This window comes from Vigna umbellata, chromosome 3 (genome assembly GCF_029865625.1).
Source record: "Vigna umbellata cultivar VRB3 chromosome 3, Vumbellata_1.0, whole genome shotgun sequence".
Classification (NCBI taxonomy): domain Eukaryota; kingdom Viridiplantae; phylum Streptophyta; class Magnoliopsida; order Fabales; family Fabaceae; genus Vigna; species Vigna umbellata.
This window is the reverse complement of record NC_142167.1, coordinates 35,239,078-35,264,792: the sequence shown is the minus strand read 5'-3', so window position 1 is coordinate 35,264,792 and position 25,715 is coordinate 35,239,078. Positions and strand designations below refer to the sequence as shown.

General features: G+C 33.2%; 2 protein-coding genes across 2 annotated transcripts; both read left to right on the top strand.

Moving 5' to 3' along the window:
- Window positions 1–1,524: 1,524 nt before the first annotated feature.
- On the top strand, window positions 1,525–6,954 carry LOC124823518 (UDP-glucuronic acid decarboxylase 1). The gene is made up of 7 exons (XM_088110057.1): window positions 1,525–2,396; window positions 2,491–2,637; window positions 2,722–2,801; window positions 5,520–5,603; window positions 5,697–5,771; window positions 6,106–6,198; window positions 6,431–6,954. The coding sequence occupies exons 1-7, from the start codon at window positions 1,814–1,816 to the stop codon at window positions 6,638–6,640; spliced, it is 1,272 nt and encodes a 423-aa protein (XP_087966183.1). The 5' UTR covers window positions 1,525–1,813; the 3' UTR covers window positions 6,641–6,954.
- A 7,911-nt stretch (window positions 6,955–14,865) lies between these two features.
- LOC124823516 (protein SODIUM POTASSIUM ROOT DEFECTIVE 2-like) lies at window positions 14,866–16,305 on the top strand. Its single transcript, XM_047295724.2, has 3 exons — window positions 14,866–15,562; window positions 15,745–15,820; window positions 15,928–16,305. Exons 1-3 carry the CDS (start codon window positions 15,053–15,055, stop codon window positions 16,074–16,076), a joined length of 735 nt encoding a protein of 244 aa, XP_047151680.2. The 5' UTR covers window positions 14,866–15,052; the 3' UTR covers window positions 16,077–16,305.
- Window positions 16,306–25,715: the final 9,410 nt, after the last annotated feature.

Sequence of the window (25,715 nt, the reverse complement as noted above, 5' to 3'; positions counted from 1 at the left end):
ACGAAAATGAAAACGAAAACTAACCATGGTTCATCGGAATAAAGCGTTGCCACAAGTGAGAGAGAAAGCAGAATGTGCCTATGAAGGACAAGAATACAAAAATAATCGGTCAAAACAAACTAAAATCATACCTAAAGTAGTAAATTAACATGCATTTGTATCAAATGAAAGAAAGATTACATGTGATGGTCGTCAAACTTCGTTCGAGAAAAGTTTGAGCAAAGAAGAGGGTCTCGCGCGCTAAGATAAAGTGAATGAATTTTCAATCTCCCGCTCAAATTTTTATTGAATTCACTAACCTTTTTACGTCTAACGTTGGGGCATTCGACGTTTTATATCATTTTACGTCGAATTACAATTTTAAACGACGTTTAATAATTGCATTTATTTACAAAAATGTCATCGATCATTTTTAACGTTGGCTATTGAGTGGTTGGACGTTGAACGTGTGACGTTATACGTTGTTTTTGCACTAGTGATTAGGAGAAGAACAAGTGGCGAAAATCCTCTCTAACGAGACGGGGACATGTGACCTCTACCTATGGAGAATTCTCTTCATTCTTAGAGTGACATGCAACCACTGACTAGGAAGAAAAACACTCTAAAGGAAGGATGACACATTTGTCCATTCACTTATTTAATGAGTCTTGCAATACACATTAGTTGAGTTTGTCTATACATTAATCAAACAAGTCTAATAATATACAATAGATGAATTTGTTTATACACTAATTAAAGATGTCCACTGATACATATATGATAAGTATGATACGCTAATTAAACATATCTAGCCATGCCAAAGTTAAACAAATATAACAATACATATTAAATAAATCTGTTTATATATTGATTAAATACATTTAACAATATATTAATTTATCTAAATAACATTTTTCATTCCCAAACACACATTCATTTAATTATTATTATAAAAATTTATGATCCACTCATAAATCCATATTTTAAAAATTTAACTTATAATAACAAAATAACAACCTGTTGTCCGTACGTATGTACATACACCTCTTAGACATACATAATGATGCATCAACTACACACAAATGTATTTATAATTATATATTTCACATATTTTTGAATAATCTTCGTTAGTTATTAATTATTCTTTTTATATTATTAACCCTTTTATTCCAATATTATGTTTACATATTATAAACAATTATAATACACACATGATCCAAATAAATATTTTATTCAAATATAATAATAATTATATTATTTATTTTCTAATAAAAATATTAAATATAAGAAAAAAACAACCAACCCATGCACAGTCTCGAAATAGTTTAAAAATAAAGTTAAAAACAATTTAACGTCATTTTCATTCCATGTAAAGTTAATTTAACAAATAAAAAGTTTAAGCAAAGGTATTGAGCACTGTGGAGATCTCGTTAGTAATAAAATTTAAAAGTTAAGAAAAATGTAAACCATTAATTTGTAATAAAATTTAAAAGAAATTACAAGTGAGGAAAGAATACGGTTAATTTAAATGCGGAAGAAAAAAAGAAAATGATGGTGAGAGAGGCATTCACGTAGGAGTTGGCACACATCGTTTGTAATATAGAAAAAGTGGCATCCATGGCGAGGGCAGAGTACCTTCAATTCCACGCTTTCTGATGAATGTTGGTGTTCCATCCCTATAACAGTTGCATTCATTCGCACTGTGGATCATAAAAGAAAAAAAAAAAAGATCGTGTGAAGAAAAAAAGGGAGAAAGAAAATTCTGTTTGGCAGTTAAAGAAAACAACGTTGGTCAAAAACACGCTTAGCGTTGCGTTTTGTTTTTAACTGCAAGATGAAACAGCTTCACAAGCAACCCAGTCTGAATCACAGAAGGGAGGAAGAGATGGGGAGCAGCGAGGCCTCACCCTACTCTCCCAAATCCATCAAGCACACCAGATCCCTCCCCAGATCCATCAACTATCTCCTCAGAGAGCAGCGTCTTTTGTTCATCCTCGTCGGGATTCTCATCGGCTCCACGTTTTTCATCATCCAGCCCACGCTCTCCCGCTTAGGCCCACCCGAGTCCCATAACTTCCTCCCCCGCTCTGGCCTCACTCGATTGTCCGGGCCCCAGACCGGCCGGGTCCCCGTCGGGATCACCGGCCGAAGGCCCCGCATCGTCGTCACCGGTGGCGCGGGCTTCGTCGGGAGCCACCTCGTCGACAAGCTCATCGCGCGTGGGGACGACGTCATCGTCATTGACAATTTCTTCACCGGGAGAAAGGAGAACCTGGTGCACCTCTTCGGCAACCCTAGGTTCGAGCTAATTCGCCATGACGTCGTTGAACCGATTCTCCTCGAGGTGGATCAGATCTACCACCTCGCGTGTCCCGCTTCGCCGGTGCATTACAAGTACAACCCTGTGAAGACCATCATATCCTTCTAATTTCTAACCGACTCCCCCTTTTTTGAACTCTCTTTTAAATATTGCTTTATTTGAATTTTGTGATCCTTAATTGTTGGTTTACAAGACGAATGTGATGGGGACGCTTAACATGTTGGGCCTTGCGAAGAGAATTGGGGCTAGGTTTCTGCTTACCAGCACCAGTGAGGTCTACGGTGATCCGCTGGAGCATCCTCAGAAGGAGACTTACTGGGGAAATGTCAATCCAATAGGTGAGTGAGCGAGTGAGTGAATACACCAAGCTTTTATGTTTTAACATAATCTTTCAACTTTGTGGTTTCCTTTGGCGAATTTAGGTGAGAGGAGTTGTTACGATGAAGGGAAGCGGACTGCGGAGACTTTGGCCATGGATTATCATCGAGGTGCTGGCGTTGAGGTAGGTTATGTGTTTGTTGAATTCATTGAATAGTTTGAATTATTTATTTTTGATGTGTTATTCGATGTTGTTGGATGATAAGTTTAGTGTGATGTATTATATCTGTATTGTATGACGTGTTGTTTTAACTTGAGAACAGGATTACATGTGGTTTATTTCCCTTCCATATTTTTCTTTTATTAATTTTACTTGTCATGTTAAATTATTTAGATTGTTTGTTTGCTAGTCTTACACACTGGAAATTGTATCACACTGTAGTGTTCAGCCCTTACATTATTGAACATATTAAACTTCCGCCAATGTATGTATATAATTTTCTGTAACCTTTTCTGATCAGAAGTGTAACATGCACACGTTTATCAGTAGCTAAATGCTGAAGATTCAGTATCCATCTCTTATCAGAGAGCAGCTGACTGTCTGATTGTTTGCAAGGAAATCCAGTTCTAATTTCATTCATAGAGGAAGCCTTAACCAAACTTGTGGACGATTATTAGAGAAATAAAGACCGTGGAGAGTCTCCTTTTTGCTGATAAATAATGAGTGAAGTTCCTAGAATAAATTAATAAATTGATAAAAAATCAGGCATATATAATGTGATATCTATTGCTGGAAGTGACAGCAGCTTCCATGAGAAAGGAGAAAAAGTTCTTCCTATAGGATGAGTTGGTTAATACATATTCCACTTTGCTAATGTTGGATTCTGATTAAGAATCTGAAATAGGTATTTGGTGCTACATTTTTCAACCGAATATCTACATGTTTTTGGTCATTCGTCCTTAACTTAAGCACCTTTTTTATTTTTTGTTGCTACATCTCTTACCTATTTATTTTAAAACTCATTGAAAACAGGTGCAGTTAATTTTTCTGTTGCAGTGGTATATCCTGAATGTTCTTTCAACTAGAGTTACGAAATTTTAATTTTGGATATAAACCAGATAGTCAGCCTAGGTTTGACAGGTAGATATGCTGTTAGTTATGACATCATTTTTACGTTCTACTATAAACCAGAACAAAACATGGTTATTCAGGCTAATTGGTACAATATGATTCTCTGTAGCCCAGTAGAGCAGCAGCTGCCTACTGGAGGAAAGTATAGCATCTTTGCATTGCACAAATTTTGCCCAAATAACAGCCAACCAAATAGTGGAGGATGGCACAACTATTCCCTGTCCTATCCTAAACCTGGGATGTTCATGTTTGTGGGGAAACTTGTTAAACAATTACCGAAATAGGTATGTGTTAGGTTCCTTTATGCAGGGAACCTTAACAGATGAATCTCCTCTCTCACAACACTCTATCAATAGAAAAGAGATGAATGTATATGTATTTCATTAATTCTGTAAGGTATGGAAAGACAGAATTTACAGGTTGGGGACCCAAGGAAGCCTCCCTTCCTCCACTGGAAAATGTCCAGTCTATTCCCAAATGTAAAATATCCGATCTCCCTCTCTCCTATTCTGTTTGTTATTTATACTCCCTCTCTCTCTTCTAACAACTAACCACCTTTCCCGCTGCTTATTTCCTCCCTTCTTATTCTTTCGCACGTACACCTTTAATTGCCTAACAGTATGTTTCTAAAAAATTAGGAGTATCAGTAAATTGTTTTTTGAAACTAGAATTCTAATTTAGAAAATCTTGTCTTAGATACAGCTTACCTGTTTTGGTAATTATTTTTAAAATTTGGTCGGTTAAGTCAATTTTTTATTTACCCAAAAATGTAAATATCCTAAACCTTTTTGTTTCTGCTAAACTCTCCTAATTTGCCCAACCCATCCCTTTTCTGGCCAAGCTTACCTCCAACCTTTGTTTTGTGGCTCTAAAAACAGAGTAGAGATTACAGGCCTCAGCTCCTGCAACATAGCTTGGCATACACGATATGTCTTTAGTTATATGTTGTGTTTTCCATACTTTGTTGTCAGTTATTTTTTTTCTACAAATTCCATCCTTTTCCTTTTTCTTTGAACTTCTTTCCTGCCTTCTTATTTCTCTCATTGTTAATTATAGCTCTAGCTAGTAGTAATTGTGTGTTTGGCTGTGACTTTTTATTTGATTAATATTCCTATAATAATTGTTTTCCGTTTTGTATAATCTCATTTTTTTCCTTTTTGTATCTCACCCTCCGCCCCATCACACATTATATTGCACATCTCTCTGTTTTCTTCCTCTCTCCCCCTTCTGTTCGTGATATTGTTTCAGACTTCGATGTAATAATAGCATTAGTCTTGATTATACATTATGGATTTATCTTTAATTTTGGATGGTTCGCTATGCTTAAACATTTATTGGTGTATGGTATATAGATTCTAAATTATTTATCTTGTATTTATAATAAAATGACCATCCCACTATTTGCTGTCCTGCTATAGTGCTTTTGGATAAGTTGCTTTGCTATATTTTGGACTGATTACTATAACACAAAATAGATTCAGATAAACTCTTTTGTGTGTATGCAAGTGCACTTACTAAAACAAACCTTTTTAATTCTAAACTATTGGTTGCTGGCAATATGTGTTCCATGACATCTTTTGAGATCGATCATGTGTTGTTTATATGTAGGTTTTGATAGACTTTTAATGCAATGCATGACTTTATATGCGTAACAAATTTTTTATTCAGAGAAAATTATTATTTAATCCTATACAAGAGAAATTTAAACTACCTATGGTAAATTCTGCAAATTACATGTTATTGAGACTGGTCTGGTTTTGTGTTTTACAGGTTCGTATTGCTCGAATTTTCAATACATATGGACCCCGGATGTGTTTGGACGATGGTCGTGTCGTTAGCAATTTTGTTGCACAGGTTTGACTTTCTTTTCTTTATTTTCAAATTATTTTGAAGACGTTGTTTTCTTATACTATTCATTTTTATTTATTCGTTCGTTTATTTTTGCAGGCTATTCGTAAGCAACCATTGACTGTATATGGTGATGGGAAGCAAACAAGAAGTTTCCAATATGTCTCTGATTTGGTATATAACTAACATGTCTTCTTTTATAGTTATTTTGGAAAATATATTTCACTGAATCCTTCGTCCTTGGATTATAAACAGATTTTAAATAATGAGATAAGATATATATTTGAGTTTTTTTTTTTTTATTATCTGGGGAATGAGATAGGGGGCAGGGGTGTGTGAAGCTTGTATTTTCAAATTGTAACTCTTTAGTTTAAAATAAAAAATACAACTAGCTTTGTTCGACCTGATTTAAAATAGGACAAGTTCGAATTTAAGAATGAAGGAGATATGAATTGGTGAGGAATGGTCATGATGCAATGGTAAACTAAATTTCTTTTCCAACCCACAGGTTAATGGGCTGGTGGCTTTAATGGAAGGTGAACACGTGGGACCTTTCAACCTGGGTAACCCAGGGGAGTTTACCATGTTAGAGCTTGCAGAGGTATCTTAAGTCTTCTTTTCTTCTCTCATTTCATTTCTTCCTTGTTATGCCTTTTCCTATTTCTGTCAGAATATGGTGTGGGGCATCTGCATTTTATTTTTATTCACTCCTTAATGAATAGCCTAAGATATAGCAAATTAGTTGTGGCGTTCACACGTTTGGTGAGTGAAGTGAGATTGAAATGACTTTATTATGGATATTCTGTCATTGTCATGATTTTATAAACACGCAGGTTGTTAAGGAAACAATTGATTCCAGTGCTACAATAGAATACAAGCCAAACACTGCTGATGATCCACATATGAGGAAGCCAGATATTAGCAAAGCGAAGGAACTGCTGAACTGGGAACCAAAAGTCCCACTTAGAGAAGGGTTGCCTCTCATGGTTAATGATTTCCGAAATCGGATTCTGAACGAAGACGAAGGTAAAGGGATGAAATAAGCACAATAGCAAAACCTGTATGTATATGGAGATGAGCATGTCTCCTGTTCATTTTTTGTTCACATATGCGGTTGTCAGCATCAACAGAAAATTCTGGTAGCACGTCACTTTCGGAAGAAAATATCTCTGCTGACCTTCTACATTTAATCATTTATGCTTTCTTAGCACATAATTCATGTATTTTTTTACATTTGAAAGATTTTTTTTTATTAGTTTTCTTCTCTATTGTATCGATAAAAGTTGTAGTATTTGATATTTTGATTCTGGTATGACGTTTTAAAAGAAAATGGTGAATATTTTCTCTTTTACTGCTATTAATACCGCTCCATTTTATCAAAACTGACTGTCCAACTTACATTTATGATTGCTTAGAACACAACATATATTTCTTATATAATACTAGTTGGAATAAGTTATCAATTTAGTCCCAGGAAAGAAAAATTTACTTTTTAATTACACTCGAAAGTTATCATTTCTATGTATACAATATTTTTAATCTCGTTTAGGTGTTAATAATTAATCAAAGTACAATGAAGCTAAAAGGGGATTAAAAAAGGCTTGTGTTTACGATAAGAAATAGTAAAACTGCAATGATATTTATAGATGAATTTTATCATCTAACTAAAATGGTGAATTTTATAATTTTATAAGGTTTGGGATGGTTGGTGTTGGTAGTAAGGTAAATAAGGTTTGGTGATGGTTGTGGGTGGGAAGATTGATGAGTTTTGGCAGAGTTGATGTATAATTTTGTTTTTGAGATCTGAATGTGGGAGTTTTTGGGATTAAGGTGGGTGGAGTGTTTAGTGGTGGGGTTGGTTGGTTTGTGATGGTAAGTTGGATGGACGTTGGTGGAATGGATGATACATGGGTGGCAACCTTAGATGATTAGCTTGTGGAGCATCGAATGTTTAAGGGTAGGCACTGCAACTTCTGCGGCAGGAGATTAAACATGCCTTTTTATTGAATCCTTTGATGTTGAGCATTTCCTTCATGGATTCAATCATGTGAGTATGAGCCAAATTATTTCTCTTTTTCGTCTCCTGTGGGAGGTATTTTCTCGAGCTTAGTCACCTCAAGGTGCATTGCTTCAAGTTAACAACACCAAACCTCATGCCTCTAAATGCTCCAAAAACCAAAATATTGGTCCTTATTAATTTAGCAGTATTATCAGAGATCGACGATTCCTTGGTGAACCAACACTTTGTAAATAAAAGTTGAGTAGTAGGCATAGTAAGGTTCCTCATGTAAGTCCTTGATGGTGCGCATCAAGTTGATGTAGACACTCTGTTAATAAGATTTTAGTAGTAGATCATTGTAAGGTTTCTCATGTAAGTCCTTGATGGTGCACATCAAGTTAATGTAGATTATGTGAGGAAAGTTGAAAGGAACTGCAGTCATCAAGCGGTCAATATATTACCTCCCCAGCTCTGTGATGTGGTCTCTTGAGCTATGCTTGTGAAGAAAAGTCTTGGAGCATACATGTTACAAGACCTTAGAGTAAGGCGTCATTTCCTTGTAAATGATTTATGCACAGATGAGCTCGTGCTTGAAGTTGCTCCTATAAATCACCCTTTCCACAGTGTCGTTATTGCTGTACATCTTGTCTCAACCATCGTAATAACAGTTGGTGTGCCTGAGTCACCTAATGGCTTCAACGATGGTGTCAATATTAACCACCACTTCCTTTCCCAGCACTTTTGAGACCAAGCTGCGATAGCAGAGTTCAACATTGTGCCAAAATTGTCGCACCAACTAAAGGAGAATGAGAGTGTCCCGATCGAAGAACTTTTCAAGTGGGGACGTTGAATCCATAGGTGCAAAGTTCTTGAAGGTCAATCCAGTGTTCGGAATATAACTTCACTGGTTTATCTTGATGAGAGTCGAGGGAATGTAATCTCCTTGTTGTAGCGTAAAAATCTTCAACAGTTAGGTTCAGTTGATCGGCCATTTGTGAGAGTCGAGGTTTTAATGAACTTTGGGAGAAGGAAAATGCAGAATGTTTGAGAGAGTATCAGAAGGGGAAAGTCTTTGAGGGGAAAATGTGAGAGACTTGGAGTGCAAGCTTGGTGTTTATGATTGGAAAAAGGCGGTAACTTTTTCAGAAAGAAAAGGGCTTTTTGGGGAACTATGATGAGCGAGTCATAATTACCATCATGTCTCAATAAATACATGTTATACCATTATGCTAGGGTTGTAAAAGTTAAAGGAAGATGACACTTGAACAACCATTTTTGACAACATTTAGACACGCGCACACGTGTCAAAATCTGAGTGGTCCATTTTCATTTAATTTTTCCAACTGGACCACTCAGATTTTGACACGTGTGCGCGTGTCTAAATGTTGTCAAAAATGGTTGTTCAAGTATCATTTTCCAAAGTTAAAACACCTTTCACTTATTAATAATTGGGCTCAGCGCTAAATACTATTAAGCATGCAATATGAAATGTCTATTGACGATCTATTTTAGACCATATAATTAAACATGACATCTTTAGACGATATGTCTTATGATGTTTAGTTCTAAATGTTATATGACGATCAATAATCCCATTGAATTTAAAATATTCACTTAATAAGTTTCATGCTTAAAAGATTTTTCAAATTTTCAAATTTTTCTTCAACTAAGGGTTTGGTGAAGATAGAAACAAGTTGATCTTCAATATTCACATATTGTAAATTAATAACTTCTTTTCAAACATAATAACGAATGAAATGATGTTTTATTTTAATGTGTTTAGTACGTGAATGCACAATGGGATTTTTAGATAAACTAATAGCTACTATGTTATCACAAAAGATAGAAATCATACTCTCGTAGACGTTGTAGTCTTTAAGTTGATTCTTGATCCATAGGAGTGTTGAACAACAATTAACAACTAATATGTATTCTACTTCAGTCGTTCATAGTGTGATTGTTCCCTGCTTCTTGCTTATCCCAGTGACAAGATTCCCCCCTATAAAATGGCAACCTCTACTTGTACTCTTTCTCTCAATTTGCAATAACCCTACAATATATGCAATCTATACGTTTCTCTTCCTTTGAAACAAAGACCAAGATTAGTGGTTCCAATGAGATAGCAAAAAATGTGTTTAACAGCAGTCATGTTAGTTTCCCTAGGGTCTGGTTGAAATATAGCACATAAAAAAATGCTCAACATAATATGAGGCCTAAACACAGTAAAATATAAGAGTGAACCTATCATTTGTCAATAGATAGTGTTGTCCACCTTCATAGAGCTCGTCTAGCCCTAAGCTAGTTGTTGGATGCATTGGAGTCTTCATCTCCTTTGCCTCTTCCAACTTAAAATTCTTAAGTAGTTCTTTGATATACTTCATCTAGTGTATATATATAGCATCCGACTCTTGCTTTATTTGCAGCCTAAGGAAGAACTTCAGTTCACCCATGATGCTTATTTCAAACTCATCCTACATCGTCTTGGAAAAATCTTAGCAAAGATTTTCATTAGTAGTAGCGAAGATTATATCATCTACATAAATTTGAACTATTATGAAATCCTATTTGATATATTTGCGAAACAATGTAGTGTCTACCTTTCCTCTAGTAAAATTGTTTAGGATAAGAAACGAGCTTAATCATTCATATCAAGCTCTAGGAGCTTGTTATAAACCGTACAACACTTTGTTTAATTTAAAAACATGATTCGGATTGGTAGAGCACTCAAAACCTGGTCATTGTTCCACATATACCTCTTCTTTGATTTCACCATTTAAAAATGCACTTTTTACATCTATTTGATAAAGTTTGATTTTACTAAACGTTGCAAAGGACAATAATATTCTAATTACTTTTAACCTTGCAACAAAAACATAAGTTTTAGTGTAGTCAATACCTTCCTATTGAGAATAACCTTTAGTTTTAAGTCTTTTCTTGTTTCATATTACTTTACCATCTTCACCTAACTTGTTACAAAAAACCCATTTAGCTCTAACAAGGTATTTGACTTGAGGTAGCTTCACAAGCTCCAACTTCGTTCTTCTAGAACTGGTCAAGCTTTTCTTGCATAACTTTGACCCAAGAGTCATATTCCAGAGCTTCGTTGACGTTAGACGGTTCAACATTGAAGATGAGAGTTGTTAGCCTATGTTTGTGGAAAGATCTTGTTTTGATGTTCTCCTTAATATCACTTATCACCCTATCCATAGGATGATTCTTCTCTATTAGATGACGTGATGTATTAGACTCTCTCTTCCCTTTAAGTTCCTCATCTTTATATCCAAATGCTTTGGTTTCACTTGACTCGTTAAAAGCACTAGTCGCTTCTAGTCTAGACGAAGTGTTCTTAGACGTTTTCTCGTTTATCTATAATTTAGAAAATTCATTGTCTAGCTCTAACGTTTTATGGTCAGGCTCATGGTCATTGAACTTAACATGGATAGTTTCTTCTACCATAGACAAAAAGAGTTATAAACCCCAAACGCTTTAGAAGTTCCAAAATATCCAAGCATAATTCCTTCATCATTCTTGGAGTCAAATTTTCCTAAATTATCTTTGATATTTAGTATGAAACATTGATAAACAAAAGGATGGAAGTATGAAATGTTGGGTTTCTTGTTCTTCCATAATTCATATGGAGTTTTGCATAAGATAGGTCTTATATAAACTTTATTATGAATATAACAAGTTGTTTTGATTGCTTTAGACCAAAAGTGTTTAGAAGTGTTAAAATCATTTAACATTAAATCTGGCCATTTCTTGTAAACATCTATTTTTTCTCTCAACGACTCCATTTTATTTTGGTGTCCTTGGAGTTGAAAAATTGTGTTTAATGCTAGAGTTTTCACAAATTTTTTGAAATAATTCATTTTCAAACTCTCTACCATGATCACTTTTGATTGAAACAATTTTGCAACATTTTCCATTCTATATCTTCTTATAAAGCTTATAGAAGGCTTCAATTGCTTCATTCCTATGGACTAAGAATATAACCATGTCCATTAGAGAAGTCTTCGACCACCACAAGTCCATAGCGTTTACCACACATAGACGTGATCCTTGTAGGTCCAAATAAATCTATATGAAGCAACTCAGGAGGTCTTTCTGTAGAAGCAACATGTTTACTTTTAAAAGACTCCTTGACTTGTTTGTCTTTTGTGCAAACACTACAAAAGATTTTATAATTGAATGATACCTTAGGCAACCCTCTTACGAGGTCATGGCATTGCAACTTTGAGATTAATCTCATACTTGCCTGACCACATTCATTATGCCATGTGATTGCCTCATCTTTCATAGATACTAGACATGAGACTCTTTGAGCATGCAATTCATCTAGATCTATTTTCTACAAGTTACCTTGTCTATTAGCATAAATTATTAGTAGATCTTGGTCATCTAGGACTTTGTAATGACCTTTTTAAAAAAACAAAATTATATCTATTATCATGTAATTGACTTATGCTAAGCAGATTATGTTTTAGTTTTTCTACTAACAAAACATTACCAATAAAAGGGGAAGCGTTTATACCTATCTTTCCAACACCTATTATCTTGCCTGGTTGATTTCGTCTAAAGGTCACTGATCCTCCTTTCTTGTTTCTAAGGCTTTGGAACATAGACTTTTCTCCTGTCATATGTCACGAGCACCCACTATCCAGCATTACAGGCGTTTCCTTATGGACATTAAGCATATCTGCAAGAGAAACACTTTTATCTTTAGATACCCATCTTGCATTAGGTTCTATCTTGTTAGTCTTAGGCATCTTTCTCTTTTCAAAGGTTGATGCATAATTTGAGTTTTTCTCTTTAGCTTTGACAAAACAATTAGTTTTGGGTTTAGACATATGATGAGTATTATAGCCATTGAACCCTAAACCTCATCTAGCAAAAGGGTGTTTCACGCTTTTAACATCTTCAACAATTCTGATAGCCCTGAAGAGTTAGACAACAAATCTTCCTAGGTACGCATAAGTGTTTTATGAGTTTTCGCAAACTCATAAACGAGATATAGTGTTATAGAAAAACTTTTCGCAAACATCTGAGTCAGCTATATAAGGGATCGACACCACTCTTTACCCAAAACTTTAAGGCAATGGGTTAATGAGTCTTTCATCTTTATATACTGCTCTATTTTCTCATTTCTATTCAATGTGAGACTTAGACTTACACTTGGATACCCAACACATTCCTCCTCATGATATGTTGTCTTGTTGAGCTTAACTCACTCTTCCCACTAAACAATTCATCTAGTTACCTTTTAACTTCACCAAATTAAATGTTACTGAATTTTACACACACTTCTGATTTTTACTAGACTCACCCGTTTAGAAACTTTAATGTCCCCATTTTCAGAAAATCACGAGTTCAAAAATTTGAAACTTTTTTATATTCCATTTCACTATTACAAAACAAGTAAACGCATCCATCATTAATCAAATTCAAATAAAAAAAACATAATATTTTTTAGCAATTATTAAGTCTAATGACCACGTCAATCCTATATACAAATTATCTAACGTAAGGTTCTATCAAAATGTAAATAATTACCTAAATACACCCTCCAAAAAATGTATTTCAAATTCAAACAAAAAGAGCTGCTTAACTTTGAGATATAGATATCCAAACATAATAAATATGATTAAACAAGCAGAGAACATTATTTTTGAAGAAAAGAGAGTGAAGAGATTTTTCTTTGTTAAAGAGAGTAAAATCCATAAGTATGTGTGTTTTGTTGTATTGTGTGGTCACAATCTTATTGAACATGACTAAAAAAATTTGCTACCCCAATCTTGATTTGCGAGAAGATTTGGTGAAGGTGCTTTTTCATTTGGCTTGTTTGAAGTGTTAATTTGGATTGAGTTTTGTATTTGAGTAAAATGAAAAAGTTAAATAAATATAATGAAGAAAACTCAAATTCATTGTCCTGAGCATTTTGATAGGAGGTATAATCATAATCTTTCATATGAGTTGTTTCTTAAAACCTTTTAATAAATCTTTTTACTCTATTCATTATGTGGCAAAAGTTAAAAAATTTATAAATTAAATTTAAAGTTCTATATTTTAAGATTTTATTTTTTAAGAAAAAATATAAAAAGTTATGTTTGTCATCAGTGTTAGTTGATTGTATAAAATTAACAAACACATAAAAATAGAAATTTATTTATTATATCCAATAAACAATTATTTATAAAAAAAATAAAAGAACCAGCTCATTATTATATATTACATAAAAGAACGTAAATAAGAGTTGTTATTAAGTTTCATTAATATATTTTGGAGTGCAGTGTATGGTACATTGGTCCATAATGGACCCTCGTAGTCTGCGTCCAGCAGGCATACTGCAGTTGTTGTTGCCAATAATTTCTTCAGAAACCAGAAATTGTTGATTCTACGAACTCAGCACATGAATTGCTGCAAATTTCTAGCCGTTGCTCTGTTTTCATCTCACCAACCTTCCTAACTATTTAAACCCCTTTGTCCAATTCACAATGCTATATTGTTTTTTGTGTCACTATTTTTTTTCACTAATCTTTACGTCAATCCAAACTGGTTCTGTACACAACACCACTCTACTTGGATTTTTATATACAACCAATATTTAATACATTGGAAATAAATTTTACATTTTCACTTAGTTTTATTTATTCACTAGTTTACAAGTTTTTCTATAAATCACATTGTATAAACAAACTTTAAGGTTCCACACAACAGAACTTGTTGCAGAACATCACATTAGAGTTGACTCTTCTTGACCAGGGAGTACATTTATAAAATAAAGTATAGTCGTGACTATACATTCAAAAAATGAATATTTGAGATGATGATATATATCATGCCTGACAAGTCAAAAACTATGAAAGTTAAATAGTTAATTTTTCAATCTATTATCCTTTGAATGAGCGTGATAGTTTAATTCAGTGTACTTATTATACATACATCATTTTCATTCTTTAAAGCAATAGAAATGTTGGTTGCATCTCATAAAGGTGATCTAACATAGAATTGGCACTGCTTCAATCAACACCAAAACATCAAGAAGGGTACATCCATTGAGGACATTCTTCTTTTTCCTCACAAACTTGTCAAATTCTGCATTGATTAATTTTTCATGCCATATGCTTCTAATGCACCTGCACCCTTTCCTATTGTCATGCTAAAACCATAGACAACTACATCAACACCCTTAATATGTAGATCATATTTTTGGCATCATATTTATGGTTCAGGTCCCATGCCATGCCAGCCATTAGCTTAGGTGTTACAATATTACAAAGACCAATGTTCCAAACTGATACCACTTTGGCAAATTTTAAACCTTTCAGCTCTGAAACTAAAGTAATCAAATATTAAAAAATGAGTCCCTATATGGGACCTCAAGTTCTCTCTCTATAACTCCCTCTTCTTAGAAGGAGAATCTCCGAACCACTAGTTTTCTGTGAGCATTATCTAAAAGATGAAACGCATGGAAATCTTCTGTGCGTCTGAAGCCTCAACAGCCATATGCCTCAGCACGGATCAAGCCTCGTGTTCATCTTCTTCCAACACCATTCTGCTTGGAGGCAGAGTCATTGACCGCCACAACCCCATTATCAATGACTCAAGAAGGAGCACTTCCAAATCTCTCACTGCCCCATGTTCCTCTTCTCACTCACCCATCAACCCCAAGCCTTACCATGAGCTCCACAAGCCCAACAAAAACTCTTGTTCCAAAACTCCAACCAAGGCCCATCAAAATCACAAGAACAAAAACACCACCCAACATCTCACCAACACTTCTAAACCAGTGACTTCGCTTAAGCCACCTTCTGCTTCAATCACTCCTCATGCTTCCACTAGATCTTTGCTCGCTGCCTCCTCCTTATTGGATTCTTCTTCACATTATGATCCTGTTTTTCAAGATGAAAACATTCCTGTTTCTAAACCTTCTAGCTCTTCCCATCCAAAATCTTGTTCCTCGGACCAGGTTAGTTTTCTCTCTCTGCATTTGCCTCAGAGCCACACTTCTTGCAGCTTTATTGTATGGCTAGTGTGAAACTAAATATTTGGAACACCATTTCATAGTTATCAGGAATGTTTGCATTGGAGGAAACTCTGCAAAGTAACTTCAATATTTGAACAATCGGTTCGAGTAATTTTGTTTTGCAGGTTGTGGTATTGAGAGTATCTCTGCATTGCAAAGGCTGTGAAGGGAAAGTGAGGAAACATCTCTCCAGAATGCAAGGTGAGAAACCTTATCTCTAGCATGAAAATTGAAACTTTTTTTTAAAGATTAACTTTGAAAGCCATTTCCTTAATTGGGGATCTTGAAGATGTTGATTCTATGAACAGGAGTTACTTCCTTCAACATAGATTTTGCTGCAAAGAAGGTGACAGTTGTTGGGGATGTGACTCCATTGAGTGTCTTGGCTAGCATATCGAAGGTGAAAAATGCACAATTATGGCCAGCAACTGCATCAGCTACTGTTGAAACTAAGTAATAAAGAGGGAAGTAGAATATTCATATTCATGTATCCTTCACTCTGCAATTTAATTATTGTAAATGCAAATGTTAGCATGCTAGGAAAAACCAAGCTAGAATTTTCGAGAAAAATAATGAAGTTGAACTTTTCTCTAATTACAAATAAATTTCACATTATCTATATTTCAAGCCCATCATTTATTATTTTGAAGTACGACTTGTGAAGTTCACATGTTAGTATTCATGGAGTTCACATGTGAGTATATATGTTTTTATTGTTAACAAGTTAAATATTTCTATTTTTTTATGCATATTTTCATATTGTTTTTTCTAATATTTCTTTAGCTGCTACAATCTCTTTTTTTTAATTATATTTTAAATGTGTGAATATCTTTTAAGGTTTTGCATCATGACGACAACAAGTAATTATCTAATAAATGATAGTTTCTATTGAATGGTTAGTGTGGATACTTTTATTGTTTTCATTTAAGTGTAATTTGTTACTTGAATATGCTAATTTTAAAAAAAATTATTTTTTTATGTGATGTCAATGTACACATATTTATACATTAATCAATTAAAAATTATCTAAATATGATTTTAAACTAACTATTATATAACTAATAATTAGATGATAATTATATATATACATATATATAATTTGTACACTATATCTACTATAGGTGAATTCAATTTAAACACAATCTAGTGTCATACAACATCCATGTATTTCTTTAACATTTTATCTCATCTTATTTTCCTTTTGTTTTATAGTAGCTGGGAATCTAATTGAAAAACCCATCCTAAAATATAATTTATTTAATATAATTAAATGCCCTTTTAGTATCATTTTACTGCTCACTCTACTTCTATAAATATACTATTTTTAATATTTTCTTTGAAATAATATTTTGTATTCATTATATCTACAAGTATGGTGCCATTTCACATTTGTGAATCTTTTAAGAAAACCTTTTTTTTCTTTCTGTAAATTAGGTTTATTTTTAATACGGAGGGGTAACGAGAATTATGCTTTTCGAGGTACCTGGAACAGAGGTCTCTTAATATTAAGTGTGTTAAGAAAATCTGTTAAAAATAATTAAGGACTTTTCATTTCTTTTAACCTACTTTTAAACTACTTATTTACAAATCATTTAATATATAATTACAATAAATTATATATATATATATATATATATATATATATATATATATATATATATATATATATATATATATGTACTCCAATATAATATATAAGAATTTAAAATTTACTTTTATTAAAAATCAATTTCATTCCATTTAAAATAGTCCGATTTATACTTATTACAAGATACCGGAATCACGTGTGCTTTAATATTTATCTTAATCCCCTTTTCAAAAAATGTCATATTTGAATTTGAACCAAGCTTAATTTAATTCGATAACATATTAAATTTTATCAAACAAAATTTTACACATTTTAAAAAATAAATAAAATAATTAATTCAATTAATATGTATAGATTATATAAAAAAATGATAAATATATATAACAGCAAAACAGAAAAAAAATGAAAGAAAACAAATTAATTAATTATAATATCTATAATAATCAAGGTCAATTTTTATTTCATCTCTAAGTGATATAGTTAGAATCAATCATTTTCTATTCAATGTATTATCCACTTTATTGACACAATTTTATCTTTAAAAAATATTTTAGAATGTGAAAGAAAAAAAAGAGAAAAAAAATTTAAATTGTATTTGGCTTCGACTTTTAAATAATAAAAAATTATTGGATGTGGTAGAAAAAAATTTCAATTTGAAAATTAGATGTTATGACTTCTAACTTATCAATAAAATGTTGAAAAAATAGAAGGAACATTTTTTAATATATGTTATTCGATACTCAATTTTTACTTGAATTGAGTCAATTGTTTTTTAACAAAGTTCACAAATAAAGTGTTAATCGATATTTATATGTTTAAACTTATCATGGTGTGAGAAATTAAAAACAAGATTTTTTTTAAAAAAAATTCAAAATGTATGAATAATTCTTGTAGACAAACTCACTGGTCATTAAAAATATAAAGCGCGATATTTTGATGTCATAGAAGATTTGGATAAAGTACCTTGTTTAATAATATAAGAAATTAGATAATCAAGGGAAAAAATAATCAGTTGATTTTCATAGTAATTAAACAAACTAACCTAGTATGCATCAATATTATGGCCTTAGACTACATGTAAAACTCATGCTTCGTTGTCTTATAATGTTATAATAAGTCATGCATTTTATATATATGATGACATATATCTTAAATCCATAAAATTACTTGATGTAACTGCATATTTAGATCACATTTATAGTATTTTTTAAAATATGATTATTCATTTAGACCATTTTTATAATATTCTTAAATTGTATTATACATTATGTCGCATTTTATAACTTTAAAACGTGACTTACTACTTTTAGACCACAATATAACTATTGTAAAATATGTTGTAGACAAAATAATTGGATAAATAATTAAAAGAAGTGAAATACAATAAAGTTAATACTTTAACCCTTTAAACTACTAACAATGTAATATTTAGATTTCAAAAATGTCCAATATATATCATACTAAAAGTTACAAGCATCCAAACTAATAGAGTTAAAAAGTAATTGTATTGTACGTGACTAAAGACCTTTCGGTCTTATCAACTATGTTTTGAAATAGCTACCAAAAATATTAATAGGATACTGTATATCAGATATCCAGTACCAAATATCTTACAACAACTAGCAGGATGACCATTGAATATTCTGTAATTGATGGACTATCTATCTGATATCAAGGACTGGATGTCCGAAGGAGTATGTTCAATGTTGACAAGTGGGTGTCGAATACTGAAAATTGCATTCCCCAAATCAAAGGTTACATCCATCTTTTGATAAGCACGTTTTTTACTAGGTAGGGTGTTACTGTTGATACATACTTTTGCTTGTTGGAAGCATTCTCACGTTAGATAACTTAATAAAAAATGGGTGCAGTTCCCTAAAGGTAAGTTGGTCATTGGGCCAATAGGTTAATAGCCCATAACTCAGTCTCATTCAGGTGAGGACCCAAACAAGCACATTTCTGTCTACATCTTGCAGGTCAACCTATACTTCACCAATGGTGTCATCATGTTCAAGGCTTTCCCCACCGCCCTCAAGGAGGTGGCCCTAAAGTAATGGACCAGACTTCCTCCCTATTCCATAGATTATGTCAACATCTTGACCAAGGCTTTCACTGCCTAGTTCTCTACCAGTTGCCATTATGACCACACTTTGTTTACTCTCTTGAACATTAGGCGGGAGGATGACAAATCGATGCATGCATTCATTGATCGGTTCAATAAGGTGGCATTGTAGGTAAAGAATCTGAATTTCGAGCTCATACTCCATTACATGATCATGACTTTGAAGTCATGACCATTCGTCAACGATTTATGTATGACGCCCCCAACGATCATGCAATAGATAAGACTCAAAGCTACCAGGTATATGCACCGGAAAAAGGTCGAAGAGTACTGCGTTAAGGTGAGGAAAATTGGCATGCAAGTTGTTATGTAATCTGTCGAGAAGAAGGGAAATGATAGAGAGGCAGAAAGGAAGAATGATCCCTAACCTTGGGAGCCCAGGCTTGCCAAGTTCTCATAGTATTACCTCGCACTCAATAATGAAGTTCCACTCAACATCCAACGACATCATCACCATGCATGGAGACCAAAAGATAGTCAGGGTTGCTACATCACAAGCTTGTGCTTCCAGACCGACCCCTCCACTCAGTATCAATAACGCTGAGTGAATGGAGTTGGCCAGGTGTTGGCTGCAAAACCAACGACAAGTGCACCGGTCGCAGCGTAGCAAGTGATAAATATCGTTCTCTCCGAGGGGACTTGCGCAACACATGACAATTCTTTCTTTTATAACTCAATTAGACATCAAAGCGCACAAAACAACACAAGAAACTCTTTTTGGTATTTTATAAAGCAGTTGGTGTGCAAGGAATTTAACATAGTGTATTTACAATTTGCTAAGACTAGAATTCATCCATTTCATTCTCATGCATTCACAAACATTTCAATTCCATCCAATAGATGTTCAATTTTAATTCTAGGTTCAAATCATATTTCTCAATACATCAAGAACCACAATTCATGCATAGGTGATCAATCCAAAGCAAGCATTAAGCATAAAAATTGAACAATAACATGAATTGGAAAAGCATATATCATTAACATCACAAAATACATAAGAATTCCATGTTTTACAACTAATCTCAACAAATAGGAAAAGCCCTCCATGGTGGAGAACTTAGGGTTCTACAAAATTGAAGAGATAGGAAAGAAATTGGAACCAAAGAGAAGATGCACAACCTTTCCCAAGGTTCTTGGCAGCTGCTCCATGCTCCATGTGCGCCTCCTCTTCGCAATTCCATCTCCAATTCTTGACCCATCTTCTTCCTCAACCCAAAAGGGGAAAAATCACCATTGATGAAGCTTGAAGACCCAAGGAGGAGTGAGAGAGCTTCCCAACACCCCAAACAGCCTCCAAGGGCCTCTCTCAATCTCTCTAGGTGAAGAATGAAGTGTAAAAGGAGAAGAATGCCCAAAAAATCGCGAGACTCATGTTTAAATAACACATTTTGACACATCAACGTCATCACTGCTCAGTAGTAGAGCCTTAGCGCTCAGCGCCAGCCTTCGTAGCAGTTCTCTGGAAATGTGGCGCTCAGTGATGGAAAGTGGCGCTCAGCACCATAACCACTGGGAGCTCTTTGTAAGTGTGGCGCTCAGCGCTGGAAAGTGGCGCTTGTTAAGCGATTTTGGCAAGCGTACCGAATCGTTCAAGTAATAAAACCATGGTAAGACCAGGTGTCGTTTTCCCAAGAGACTCGTAATACTAGAGAATTGTGTGATTAACAACTCATTTAGACTCAAGAACGTAACATTCATTTACAAGCATGTGCAAGAAAAATAAATTTACACATAATTACATGGTTGGACTTTGGTGTTTGAAGGCACTTAGAAATGGAATAGACTAGAAATGGTATGCAATGACATTGCTAAGGTTAGGTTTCACCTATTTCACTCTTGTGCATACACAATCTCATCTCCCTCCATCAATTTACTAAAGTCAATCCACAAAAACACTCTAGCCCTAATCCCTTAGGTAAAAGAGCCTAGGTTTTCCCTATTAAACTCTAGTCCCTTGGAAAATCCAACAAGTAAACCCGCATTAAAGAGCTAGGATCTTAAGACAACATGTGAATCATCTTCCATCCCTAGAATCAATGACCACAAGGACTCTTGTTTAGTTCAAGGTTTCATCTTACGTCCCCATAATCCATGAAACCCTAAAAATCAAGTCATGAACATTCCTATTACATGCAAGCTTTAAGATCAAAAACAAGAATACTAGCAATTGATAAAAAAGGCATATATATAATCAAATCATTCAACAAATACACAAGAATTTATAGGCTACATCTATCCCCAACAAGATGGGTTTGGCTCTCCATTTCCATGGAGAGCCTTTAAGCTTACAAAATGGCCATGGAAGAAGATGAAGAACCCAAGAGGAAGAAGGGAATGTTCCCACGAGCCCTAGCAGCCCTCCAAGCTCTCCTCTGAGTGAGATGCACCTCCAAAGAACCAAAGACCCCAAATGCTTCGAGACAACTTGAATAAATAGCATTTTGACACATCAGCAGCGTCACCGCTCAGCTGCACCCTAGCTACAGCCCAACGGTAACATTCCAGAGAGGTGGCGCTCAACTACACGCCAGCTGCACCCCAGCGGCAGCATTCCAGAGAGGTGGCGCTCAGCTGCACCCCAGCCACAACATTCCAAAATTCTCTATTTTTGTTTTACTTCCTTTTGTGGCTGGTTAAGCTCTATACATTGGTGGAGGTTCTTCTAAGCATAATATTAGCTACAAAATAAGGGGATTAGTGATGATAATACATCAATGTAGCCTAAAACACATTTATTTAGAAAACAAGACAAAAGAATAGGATTAAGCAAGTTACAAGTTAGAAAGAAGTTGATTTTGCTACTAAAATGATGCTTACATAATGGTAAGAATTAGCATTATCAGCGCTCAGCCCCAGACAATTTTGACAGCATTCTAAAATTTATGTTCTTGTGCAATTCTAAAGGCGTCCAACATGGGTATTTGCTTCAAATTAATCTTTTATTGTCCCAAAACATGTTATCTTGAGTTCTTGCTTGTTTTCCTCCACTAGAATTGTTTCCTATTTATTTATTTCACACACTCAAACAAAGAGATTAGAGGTAAAAACAAGCATACACTAAATAAAACACAAGAAAACTAGAAAACACATTAAACTTGAGGATAAAACAAGGTAAAAACTATGAAAGAGTTGATTTATTCACAAAATATACACACAAAAATACGTAAAATCAACCGTTATCACCAGGTCTATTGTGGAAGAGGACCTTGATCCCCGAGTGGGAAGTGATCCAAGGATGGAACTAATAGGAAAACAAGGCGCTTTGCCTTGTCTGATGAGCAAGGATTGAAGATAGACGTATGATAACGTTGTCATTGACGCGATCAAATTAATACTATTAAACTACAACAACTTCAGTATTGCTAATATAATAGCCAACAAAATAGAAAGGGAAATTCAACCCTAATTCGTCTCCCAACGAACACGAAATTGATTCTTAACAAATTAATTTTTATAAAAACTATACAAAAGGGTTAGTAAAATAATAAAAAGGATAAGATAAAGAAAAGATTAAAGAACAAAGTAACAAAAGATAGAAAGAAATAAATTTATAAAGAGATTTGAAAAGATAAAAATAATGATAAACAAAGGGTTTAAGAACTCAAGAGTTTGAGAGGACAAGAAAGCGAGAGAGAATATTTAGTGTTTTTGAAGGAGTGAATGAGTCGAGAATGAGAAGAGAAAAGAGAAAAGTTAGTCATGGACAATTTATATGTCTCATCCATTTAATGTGCTTAATACAAATAGATTTTGAAAAGAGATATTGTATCTCTTAAAGACCGAGAAATTTTGGAATAGAATGCTGGTGCAGCGGATAAGAATGAAAAAAGTGACGGAGTCAGAGAATTTGTCTTCTCGAGGAAGAAAGGAAAGAGAGAATATTTCTAGACACTATTCTAAAAAAAGACAGCCAAAATACAAAATTTTACAACTCGTCAAAATTTCTTTTCTTCACTTAAGCTTTCGTTTTCAACTTGACCATCATTATCAAATTTTTCTCGTGAAGTAAGATATATATCTTCTTCTTTTATCAATAGTTTTTAAATAAAGGAGCAACAAATTGTAGTTATTGAAGAGTTTTAGAATTAAAATATAAGGAGAGGACTCTCATTACGAATCACTTGAATAATTTTTAATAACACTTTGATCATATATCAATTATAAGTATAAAATTTGATGACAATGTGTTGAGAATGCTCCTATTATTAACTTTACCTTATTCTTGGCTGACATTTTGAGTTTTTATAATTAGTGCTACTTCTATTGGTGATTCATGAATACATTTTATACACGTTTAACACACTTGAATGGATTGTCCCATTAGCCCACAATAAAAGTGTTGAAAGAACTAAGTATTTTAACTTGTTGAACTACTTATGTCAATCTCGTATAACTCGTACCCCATGCACAAGGTAGAGCGAATTAACTCACAAAAAACTTTACATGTTTTAATCTCTAAGTTAAACAAAAATCTTTTATTTTATTTTATTTATTCTTTCACTCCATACTTGAATTCTTAAACTTTTTTTCTTGCTTGCATTTAGCATTGATTAATTATTATAGTTTTCTTTAACTTAAAAAATAATTTATTTTTATGATTTTTTTTATGAAACCTTTAACTTTAACATATTTATTTGGTGTGAGTTTTAATCTATGTTTACTTAGATTATTTTTCAATATTGATTAATATTTTAGCATAGATCAATGAAGAGACGATTTTTCAATTTAAATATTGTTAATTTTTTTATAAATTAACTAAAATTCATTTCCGTGTTGTAATTGTAAATATGAAAAAATGAATTTTATTATTTAATTTAGAGAAATAGCATCTTTAAATAACTGAGTCGTATGTATATATAAATTAATTATATGTTTAAGAAATTTTCAAAATGCTTTCTTAATAAATAAATATAATAAGAAGAATATAAATAAATAAATGGACAAATACAATAAAAATTGAAAAGTGAGTTAATTTTAAAACTATTAAAATGTTAAGTAAATAAGTAAATCAATTTGGAATGTGAAAACCCATATAGTACAGCAATTAATAATAAGGAATTGAAAATGCAAACTAAAATGATTATAAAATTAGTGAAAAATAAATAACAAGATATTAGCAAAATAAAACAAAACTTGCAAAAGAAACTATAAATATAGGTTATAAAGAATATCATGTCTAATTTTCAGTTCACTTTTCAATTCTGGGCATTATTGTGGATCTCAAATAACAAATACAATTTAATTGCTCTTAATAAATCATATATATATATATATGATTACAAGTCCCATGTAATTATTTCCATAAGTACACATAAAACTTCTTGTGTTACACTTTTATGCAATTAGACTATTCATCAACACTTGTTAATTCCTTTTTCACGCATTTTCTCCACTGCTTCCATAAAAGGATAAACATCAATTCAAGATTTTTAAGTACATTTCTTCTTTATATAAAAGACTTTTACTCAATTTATTATCTTAGTATGTTGTGTACCTCTTTTCTCATACAGTATTTTTGTAAAGGGTTTTTCACAAAGACTTTTTTAAAGTTCTATCCTGTTCAAATGCGCTTAGACTTCAGCTATTTCTCAGCATCGATAGATCTCTTGTTCAAATTTTTACAAATGTAAATTAAATTCCTAATGTCACACTAAAATTATTCATCATGTGTAGGAAGTGTAAGCAATGTAAGCAAAATTTTGGTAAGAAGAATGACGAAAACAAAAGGGGGACAGCTGTGTTCTCAGGGATAGGGATAGAGTTTAAGTTGTTCGAAGCTCACGAGTTTGGACCACAAATGGAGGGTTTTACTCCAAACCTAACGGTAACAAGTTCAAGTTCATGGCTTTTGTCCACAACCTATTTGCATGTGTTGAGTCGCCATCTATCACTTTCATTGACTAAGCATGGCTACATATATAAGCCAAAAACATAATAATATTCCCACCATCATTCATGCCAAACCACTGTCCAAATCCAAAGGGCATTTGTACACGATAATATCCAAAATTCTATATGACACTTTGCTTTCAAATAATTTATTTATCTGTAGTTCTGATCTTCATCCATATCTCCTTTCAATTGGTTTGTATATGAAGTCATTTTTCATAAATTACTTAAACTGATTTTAAATATTTGATCGAGCTAGTTAGATTCAAGTTTCGTAAGTTTGACACAGTAACTCAAATTCTCAATGATTATAAGAGTACTTGAAAAAAGAAATTCTTGAAGATTATAGTAAGACAGCTGTGTTTGATTCAATGAAGATTTTGATTTACAAACAAAAATAAGTAACACCAAATTTGATTTGAGTATCAAAATATCGAGTTTAATCAACAGAATGATTTTATAGAACTCAGCAAATTTAGTTCTTATGTAAATCAAAT